This window comes from Oncorhynchus keta, chromosome 2, assembly GCF_023373465.1.
Source record: "Oncorhynchus keta strain PuntledgeMale-10-30-2019 chromosome 2, Oket_V2, whole genome shotgun sequence".
Taxonomy (NCBI): domain Eukaryota; kingdom Metazoa; phylum Chordata; class Actinopteri; order Salmoniformes; family Salmonidae; genus Oncorhynchus; species Oncorhynchus keta.
This window is the reverse complement of record NC_068422.1, coordinates 41,020,639-41,031,057: the sequence shown is the minus strand read 5'-3', so window position 1 is coordinate 41,031,057 and position 10,419 is coordinate 41,020,639. Positions and strand designations below refer to the sequence as shown.

The window sequence follows — 10,419 nt, the reverse complement described above, 5'->3', positions numbered from 1 at the left end:
AGGTGATCAAATACTTATGTCATGCAATAAAATGCAAATGAATTACTTAAAAATCATACAATGTAATTTTCTAGATTTTTGTTTTAGATTCCGTCTCAGTTGAAGTGTACCTATGATACAAATTACAGACCTCTACAAGTAGGAAAACCTGCAAAATCGGCAGTGTATCAAATACTTGTTCTCCCCACTGTGTGTGTGTGTGTATATATATTTATAAGTCCCACCCAGTTAACTACTTCAAAATGGTGAAACTGGCTTTTGGGCACTAGATTCCTCTTTCGATGATCGGATCAAAACTTTAGGAATGAATTTGTTTGAGGTCAGTCATTTCAGTCAAAGAATGGGAAAATCATTAAAAAAAGAAATGACTTACAAAGATTGACTCAGCAGCGGTAGAGATGAGTGAGATGCAACACTTCGCTCTCATAGCGACAGTTTCTGTGCATGTGCACAGGTTTGCATCAAGCTTTTCACAGCGTGGTAGCCAGGCACCAAAATAACACAGAACGCTTTTAGTTGTTGCGGCAATTGACCCACTATGCGGTTTACTTTATGCATCTACATCCTATCGCAGTCTACCTTTAAATTACTTTTTTCTAATAGTTTGAAATGGATCAGAGCCTATTGGCTTGAAACTGATGCTGACCCTAAATGACCCAGCCAGCGTTATAACTACACCTTTCTGTTGAATCAGAGTCCTACTGAAAACTTGTAGGAGTAGAAATTACAGTTCACACAAAGACTGTTTCCATTGTGTGGGCGTGTACTGTTCACACACACACACACACACACACAATGGACCGATGGTAATTAGTCATGACCAAAATGTATTGAGTGCAAAATAATATCATTCAATGATGCAGACAGCATTGGAACATAAGGACATGTCTTGTTGATCTGGGACAACTGCAATACGACAGACATGGGAAAAAAGCTATATGTGAAAAATCCCAGCACCGATACATATAAATACTAACATTTGTATCATTTAAAATATCTTGTTAGAGTAGCAATTGTATTACAGTACACATCTATTATTAAAAAGTCCAAATAGTTTAATATATTTGAACTAACATAAGCTACATAGTTTTTCTAACAATAATGCTACTGCTTAACAATCATGCTCTGGTTACTCAACCTTATCTCAAGCACATTTCCCCATTTCACTTTTTGGTCATCTCTCCAGCAATGCCCATGTTTACATTTCATAATGTAAACATTAAAGAACTGATACAATAGAATAGAATGTGTTACCATTATCTGTGTTAAGTTAAAGAACAGAGACTATTTCATTAATGATTCAGTTCTACTTCTCTTCTTACTCCTTTCCCTTCTCTTTCCATCTTTTAAATCTGCACCCTCTCATACCCAACGCTAAAAATCTTACCAGTCAAGAGTCAAAACACACACACACGTTTGTGTGCGCGCGCAGAATCTCAGACCAGTTTGAGAATCAACACACTAAATTTCACAAGGCAACTTAGGCCTACTTTTAATATTTGTCAGTAGTACAATATTTCATGACCTTGTCGACGATTTGACGCTTGTACCGTAGACCAAGTCAGTCAATCACATATCTTATGATCACACCCATTATTACGGGAGGGATGACCTCGATTAACTAAGTATTAGCTATGAGGGAAGTACAGTATCATATCTCCTGGATAATCATAAAAACATTAAGTTAATAATTTCATCACTGGCAGACATGCCTGCTCCTAACATTTTACTTTAACAAAGAAAAGCAATGCTATAACATAAAAATTCATAACATAAAAATTCAATAAAAACACAATGCAGTTTACCAGCAACTGCAACAAGTAATTCATTATAGAAGTATCACCCAGATAAAATAATTGCTGTATATTTTCTGTAAAGACTTGGAGGCTCTTTTCTGCCTGAAAAGGAACATTTTCAGTCTGATGAAAAAGTTAATGGAATGAACGAGTACATCCCTAGATGGGAACCAAAGCAGATAAAAGTGAACCCTATCCACCGATCTGAGATCAGCATTCCCTTTACTTAATCCTATGCTTCACCACTAGGAGTGACAAACCAAAAACTGACCCTGAATCTGCACTTTGACACTTTTGGAATTGAACTGTCTGGCTGTCTGTAACAAGACTATTTCAAAACCTTTATCCATCTTTTATGAGAGTTGCGTTTGCCCTCACGTGTGCCCTCACGTGTGCCATGTCCCAAAAGTTCACAAATAGAGCTGCAAAATAACCCCATCTGTCGCATTTCCTTCCCTCTTCCTCTCCTTTCCTCTTGTACTCAGACAAAGCTTTACAGTGAGGATTCCCTGCAAGACAGAATAATCACCAAAAGGGGAAGTTTTTTGGGGCTAAGCTCAGCATGATGCAGCTTAACCCGGTTAGGCCCAGTTCAGCCTAGCTCAGACCAGTTAAACACAGTTCAGCCCAGTTTTGTTGGGGTACAGTAAGAGTGATGGTAGTCCAGATAGGGGTTTAAACTCTCCAGCCCTGTAGTCTCAGATGGATATGGAGTTACCATTGTGCTGGTTGGGGGGGTAGACTGAGGCTGAGACTGGGACTGAGACCCAGGTTGAGGTTGGGCTGGGGGTCAGAAGGGGTCAAGGCCACACCATTAAGGTTGGGCTCAGATTCTTTGGTAAGTGTGATGTCATTGAGGTTGGACTGGGGTTCAAACGAGGTTGCGGCCAGGTCATTGAGGTTAGCCACCCGACAGAAGACGAAGTGAAAAGGTGCGGCCTGGGGTTGACTGTGGAGCTCAGCTTTGATCTTCTGGGGGTGTGTGTCGGGGGCTAGCTGCTGGCATGAGCCCTCAGTGAGCAGGATTAGGGCGTAATTCTCAGGGTCGGAAACGTTAAACTTGTAGGCGCAAATCTGGCAGATTTCCTCAGTCGTGGCATAGGGTTGCACTTGCAGAGTTTTGGCAGTGCAACCGCTGTCCTGGAGCGCTACCCGCAGGTAGTTCTGAGAAAAAATGTAAAAATACGGTTGTTTAGCAGATGCATTTATTCAGGGACTTAGAGTTAAGCATCCAGTGTGTGTGTGTGTGTGTGTGTGTGTGTGTGTGTGTGTGTGTGTGTGTGTGTGTGTGTGTGTGTGTATTACCTGGAAGTCATTGACGGAGGGCGCACTGTGCTGGGTGGTGCGGCGACAGTGCCACTGGCGGAGTGTGTTGCGTGTTTCAGAGCTGAGTACACGAGCTGCTTGCTCCTCTTGGAAGTTCCTAATGAGGGACATGGCTCCATATGCACTGGTCAGGTAGTATCCACCTGGAACAACACAGGAGAGAGGAGGGTCAAACATCTCTGCAACCTGACACTGCTACAACAGCAGTCAATGACAATCGATATTTAGTTTATTTGAACATTACAATTAACAATAAAATTAAAGGTAAAGTTTAGGAAGGAAGGAAATACATGTACAGCAGATGTGTGCTGTACCTTCTCCATGCAGCAGAGAAGGATCCAGAACCTCCATCATGTAGAGGATCTCGTTGTCTAGTTGAGGCATGTCACACTGGGCCAACACATAGGTCAGCATGGGCAGGAAGTCATCTGCTCCATACAGACAACCTGAGACACACACAGCATTGGTATTAGCTGTCATCAAGAAGGCGAGGTCTTACAGGTGAATCAAAGCTGGGACCGAGAGACAGAACAGCTTCCATCTCAAGGCCATCAGACTTAAATAGCCATCACTAGCCGGCCTCCACCCAGCACCCTGCCCTGAACTTAGTCATTTTCACTAGCTACCTGCCACCTGATAACTTAACCCTGCACCTTAGAGGCTGCTACTTTATGTACATAGACATGGAATCATTGTTCACTTTAATAGTGTTTACATACTGTTTTACTAATTTCATATCATCATACTGTATTCTACTCAATGCCATCCTATTCAACTATTGCTGTGTGTATATATACACACACTATTCTATTCTACGTATTCTACAGATTGGATATAATAAATATTCTAATAATGTCAATAATGTCTCTATATCACACACAAACATTTATACTCCGGACTCCGACATTGTTCATCCTAATATTTCTTAAATCCATTATTTTACACTACTGCACTGTTGGAGCTCGGAACACAAGCATTTTGCTACACCCGGAATAACATCTGCTAAACCTGCGACCAATAAAATTTGATTTGAGAGTCGGTGCATCTACACTGAGTTTACAAACATTAGGAACACCTTCCTAATATTGAGTTACATACATGTGTTACTACGCACCTGACTTGTGCTCCATGATGGTATAGATGAGTTTACATACGCGCAGCAGCATGGTCACCTTCTTCTCAGGTGAATAGAGTTTACACATGGTGTGGAACTTGTGCCGGATTTTCTCTATGTTAACTGGATCCGGAGGGAAGGCGTTGGCCACGCCCATCTCATGAGGCTGCCGGGCCTTGGCCAATGAGAGGTTCTCCTTGAGCTCCTGCCACGCCCCGCTGCGGACCTGGAACTCCTGGAGGGCCACCCCCACCACACCTTTCAGGGGCTTCAGGACTATCTTATGCATGGCTTTTTCTAGGACATAGTCTGTATGGAGGAGAGCGGGAGAAAGATACTTATTTTGACAGCAAATACTGAAATGGCACCATCCATCTGTATTATTAACGAATTGCAGAAGTCTTACTTGATGCCTGGTAGCAGTAGGAGTGGGATTCAGTCCATATCATGTCATCAAGACATTATGTAGACCTCAGCTTTTACAAGCTTACTCAAAGAGACTGGCTAATAGTAGCCATGATATCATAATATACACAGGATAAATGCAGACAGGGAATCCAAACCACAGAGCTGAATAAGCCCCACAGAGAGAGATCGTACTGACTGTGCAGTTGAATGGGGCAAACTCAGCAGATTATACTGAAGACATCTGCAGACTGAGCCACAGCTTCCTCCACTGAATGTTCAACTCGTTCCCTAATTCTCAACTCACTCAACACCCACTTTTCTTTCTTTCCTACCCCGTCTGCCAGATTGTCAAAGGCGAGTCTCTCGTCCCAAGCATTTGTTATCTAAACTTCTCAAAAGTTACGACACAGTCTCAGAATGTGTGTATCAACGAGTCCTTCCTCGTTCCGTAAGTCAAGATCAGCAACAGATTTCCTTGTAGGTGTAACATCACTGTATCATTGTCAAAAGTATTGTTTAAGAATAGACTGATATTTTCCAGTAAGCAGTAAACTACCCAACAGATTAAACCAGACTTGACACGTCACTGGCAATCAGACTTCAAAGCACACATGTTAACTTGGATATCACCCGGTCATCATTAATGAAGTCAGCCTCTCTCAGTCTCTGTCGCTTCCCTGTCTTTTCAATGCAGATGTAGAGCACGTCTGGCACCCTATAGTTCTGTTAAAGCGGTTAAAAGCCCTGGAATGCAGTGCTAGCATTTCAAGACCTCAGGCCTGCAGTTGGGCTCAGCGCATGGGTTTCCCAGTGGGAGCACATATGTATACACACACACACACGCAAGCAAAATCCCCAGTGGCCTTTGTTTTTGCATGCATGTTTTTCCACTTTAGCTGGACTTGGACTTTAAACACTGCCTCCAGTTACTGTACTGGTACTGCTCATAACTCTGGTCATTAGCACTGTGGAGTGTAATAACATGTAACCATGGAGTGGTCACATGTAATCCTGTAGTGTAGGCCTACTAATGCAGTGGTTACACCGGCCTAACTGTATGGCTTATAGGCTATAGACATGTTAGATGTGTAGATGTTGGGAGTGTGTGTGGGCATTAGTAGGCCTGGGAATTGCCAGGGACATCACAATATTATCACGATAGGTAGGCGCCGAAATGATATGGATTGCGATTCGATACTGTGATTTCGAAGGTTCCAAACATATTGCTCACCACATGTCTGCTGCAGAGGGACAAGCGAGACCCATGAGAAAACAAGTTTGATCAGTCAAAAAAAAGTTTTGAAAATGAATCTGCTCCCTATTTAAAAAGAAGATGGAGAACAAGGTATGAAGGAAATACTGGAGTTTTGGAACAGCCAACTTGTGTAAAAATAATATTGTGATAGTCAAAAGTATACAATATATTGTCAAAAAATAATATCCCGATATGACTATGTAGATTTTTCCCCCCATCACTAGTCTGTAAAGAAGTTGGAGGTCAATGTGTGTAAACAGTATTGCTTCCATCTCTCTCCTCGCCTCAACCTGGGCTTGAACCAGAGACCCTCTGCACACATCGACAAGTCACCCTCTTAAGCATAATTACCTATTGCTCCACAAAATATGTGCGAAGCAATGGAAACAACTACTTCAAGGTCTCAGAGCGGGTGACGTCAACAATTGAAATGCTACTAGCGTGCACCGCTAACTAGGTAGCCATCTCACACCGGTTACACCTACAGTAAGTAAGTGATGAGTTGTATGGTGTGACAGAAGGGACAGATCGACACAGAGGCGCAAGCCCACTTAGGAATGAGTTAGCGTCAGCCAAGGTTACACACTTATTTATAGTTAGGCTACTTTCCAACCACACAAACATGCAGTTTGTACTATCTGAGAGGGCCCTTCCACTTCCAATAAACATCCTCCCTCGCCCCTAATCTCACTCAGAACATCCTCCCTGCAGAGCTTCCGCGTGGACCGGAGTTATGTACTGTTATGTACAGGCAAGCAGACAAACAGGCAGACAGAGCTGGAGAGGAGAAGTGAATCCATTCACACATCCAACAATAATCGTGCCACCAGTGGCTTATAGCTCAATGTGCGTCACAGAGCAGCAAACACACACGGGCGCACACATGCAGCGCAAACATTCCATTTGGAATTGGGCAATATATCGTCTCCCTTCCGCAAACTTCTCACAAGCAGAGCTTCAGAACATTATATTGCGCAACTTGGCACTGAGCATAGAAATTAAAGCAATAGAAGGGAAAAAAACCTGCAGTGTGGGTTTAAGAGACAAGGGTCCCCATTCTCCTCCCCTCCTCCGCGCTCCATGCTCTTTCCTCACACACCCAGAGACACATGTGAGTGTTGAACACAAAAAGAAAGAGGGAGGGAAAAAGAGGGAGAGCTATTTAGGGGCATGCAATAAAGGTTTTATCTGTGATTGGAGGAGTGGGAGAGATGAAGAGAGGGACAGAAAGAGGAGAGAGAAGTAATGGTCACATGGGAGAGACTGAAGCAGATCTGCAGAGACAATTCATTCAGCTAAACTGAAAACACTTTCTGCAACTACGAAAACATTGCGAAACAATTCCGATACCAAACACTGTAGAAAAAGTAATCATGAAGTATAGTAGCCTATGAAATTCTTGGGATTAGTTGTCAATCAAGAATATTTAAGAAGCCAGAATGATTTTACTGTCTTTGTCTTAAAGAGAGATCTCTTTGATGGTTGTTCCTGACACACAGCAAACAGGAGAATGGTAATGTAAGGATCAAAAGATGCCTCCCATGTGTGTTACTGCTTCACAATTCCATGCTATTTTGTCTTCTTCACCTGCCAATTCTGTCAAAAGGACCAGTGGGAACAGGTTAGTTTATGTTAGCTAGTTCACAGAATTATCCTCTAGCGGAAACAGGCTTTGTTTTCACTGTTTACAATTCGGGCCAGTTTCCAACCCCAATAATGCCCACACATATCTTTAAGCCTCTCCCCTAGGCAGGTGTTTGACATGTCAGTGTCACAGAGAACCATAGTCGGTTCACATCACTACTTTATGTATCAAAAAGTAGGCTGGCCCTCTTTGAAGTCTTGTAGATCGATGCATTGCACTCTGTTTGTTTATACAGCCCTTCTGCATGAACTTCGGACAGATCTTACTTCATTGTTGCTTACAGACGTAAGAGATACCAGACCCGCTCTCAGGGATGGCCAACCCTGGAGATCCCTTCTATCTCCACAGAGTTAAGTAAATCTGCTTTTAGGTTTCTTTTGCAACTTACTTGTGGAATAATGTCCAAGGCTCTCTAAAATTAGATGAATTGAAGCATATAGGGCAATTCAAAAGACTGATTGAGGACCGTTTTAGTGAAGAATGTTTTCTTCTATGATTGTGTTTTGCTTTTTGTGTAATGGTGTATTTTTATTTCACCTTTATTTAACCAGGTAGGCAAGTTGAGAACAAGTAGATTTGACACAGGACTCATCTCAACCCGAGATTAAATATATAATCCTAACCACAGTGGCCAGGTCACACACACATGCATACAGACTTGCGCACTGAGCTGCTCTCGCCCTGTCTATAGGCATACACTGTCTAATCCAGTTAGTATATTTCCAGATGTGATTGTTAAAAATATATATTTTCTTTAGCTGTTTGGGTGTCTCAATGTCAACGAATTACCCATTTCAAAGATGGCAATGGAACAGCTGAAGTTCAATGTACATTTTTACTGTGTTGTCTAGCAAATTAGCAACGGTTAATCAGCATCTGATGTCCAATAGTTGCAGAAATGTTGGAAAACGGTAAAAACGCACATATTTGCACCCCCCCCCCCTCCCCACTCACCAATTTGGTCCTCTGGGATGAGTGACTCGATGGGGGGCTCCAGCTCAGAGCTCTGCCGCAGGTAGCTCTTCATCTGGGTGATGAACTGGCGTAGCGTCTGCAGCAGCTCCAGCCCTGAGGCGTGGCACTGCCAGGCCTGGCAGCCCCCTCCCTCCTGCAAGAAGCTCAAGTAGTCCTGCACTAGGCATCCAAAGTACGAGCCCTTATCCCTGGACAGCTCCAGGACTCTCCGTATGGCCCGTTTCTCAGGGGTTAGGAGAGAGCTGAATACCCCACTCATCTTACGGAAGTGGCCCCTGAGGGCCTGCTGGATGACCATGGCTCCGACACTGGCTCGTCGTTTGGTGCGCAGCCCGGGAGGGGTGATGGTCAGGTCCTGGTCTTGGTCGTTCTCCACACTCACGCCAAAGTCTGCTTCGTCTTCATCATCGTCTTCCTCCATGCTGCTGTAGGGGTGGGTGAGGGGCAGCACCAGGTTATTGGTGGTGGGTGGGCTGGGTTCAGCGATTGGGGGGAAGAAGCCCTGGGAGAAGTCTACTGAGTCAGTGGAGTCGGTGGAAATACTCATGTCGCTCAGGCGCTGGATGCAGTCCTCTTCTCTTCCGCCTCTTCCTCTTCCTCCTCCTTCCTCTTGGCAGGAGAGGGCTTGGTCTTGAGTGGACGGACTGTTTCCCTCTGTGTTTTCATCGGGGGTGGTGGCGTTTCTCAGTGCCCGCTTAGCCAGACTGAGAGATATGGCGTTCTCAATAGTCTGGTCATCGAGAACAAGACGGCAGTCGACGTCACTTGGAGAGGAGAGGGACAGGGGGATAGAGATGGGGGCACTGATGCTGCGCTTCTTGGGAGGGGAGGAGGAGAGGAAAGAGGAGGAGAGGAAAGATGAGGAAGGGCTGATGCTGAGAGTGGAGCCCAGGCGGGAGAGAAGGCTACTGCTCTTCTCCCTCTCTCCCACCCTCTCCTTCTCTTTGGGGGGATTGATCCAGGATATCTTCTCAGGCATGCTGCGCTGGCGTTGAGGTGAGGCAGGGCGACGGGGGGCACAGCAGGGAGGTGGGGGGCGAGGAGGTGGTGGGAGGGAAACTCTGTTAGCCCGGCTCACGCTGCCACAGCTGTTATGATGCTGGGTGCTATTGCCAGGGCTATCACTTTGAGGGCTGTCGCTATGGGGTTGAGGGCTGTCTTTAAGTTGCTCTGGGTTGCTGGTAGAGTGCTGTTGTACTTGTACAGTTGTAGCTGTAGTTGTACTGCTATTGTTTAGGTGCTGGGGGTTGTTGTTGTGGCTGGTGTAGGAGGGAAAGGTGTGGTTGCCACCCTCTGGATGGTGAACCTTTAGGAAGAGGGGGTTGATGAAGCAGAGAGCCCCGTTGGACTGGGAACATTCCAGCTGGGACGGGGTGCGGGTGACCAGGGGAGTGTAAACGGATCTCTGCCTCAGGCTAGGTGATTTGTCGTGGGTGGTTGTCCTGGACAACGAGGAGAGAGAACTCCTCCTGCGGCAACGCTCAGAGTCCCAGAACCCTGCAGGAGAGAGAGAGGTTCAGACACTACAACAGCAACATTACTGTAACATAACACTAACATTACATTAACATCATGCCAATATTATTTTTATGTTGCCCTAACTCACAATGACATTACCGGTCAAACACTGCCAGAGTCAGCCTGATATTACACAACAGCAAAACAGAAGGGTAACATGATACTGTAATATAATACAAACACGTTTAAGGGAGAGTTCAGGATTTTGTCAATGACTCCCTTTATATACTTCCCCAATATCAGATGAATTTATGGATACCATTTTTATGTCTCTGTGTTCAGTTTGAAGGAAGTTGCTAACATGCTTTAGCACAATGACGAAGTCTACAGGAACAGCCAGCATTGGCTCGGGAAACTACCTGTAACTTCCTTCATACTGGAG

General features: G+C 44.6%; 1 protein-coding gene across 3 annotated transcripts in view; it reads right to left on the bottom strand.

Annotated features, from left to right (window-relative positions):
* Nucleotides 1-806: 806 nt before the first annotated feature.
* LOC118400294 (ras and Rab interactor 2-like) overlaps nt 807-10,419 on the bottom strand; it is a 55,897-nt gene continuing 46,284 nt past the window's right edge. For all 3 annotated transcript variants that reach the window (XM_035796994.2, XM_052476651.1, XM_035797002.2), the window contains 5 exons: nt 8,499-10,016; nt 4,237-4,545; nt 3,437-3,568; nt 3,102-3,265; nt 807-2,960 (listed from right to left, as the gene is read on the bottom strand). In XM_035796994.2, the coding sequence (XP_035652887.1) occupies nt 2,511-2,960; nt 3,102-3,265; nt 3,437-3,568; nt 4,237-4,545; nt 8,499-10,016 (2,573 nt within the window). In that variant the 3' untranslated portion in view covers nt 807-2,510. The remainder of the gene's footprint in view (nt 2,961-3,101; nt 3,266-3,436; nt 3,569-4,236; nt 4,546-8,498; nt 10,017-10,419) is intronic.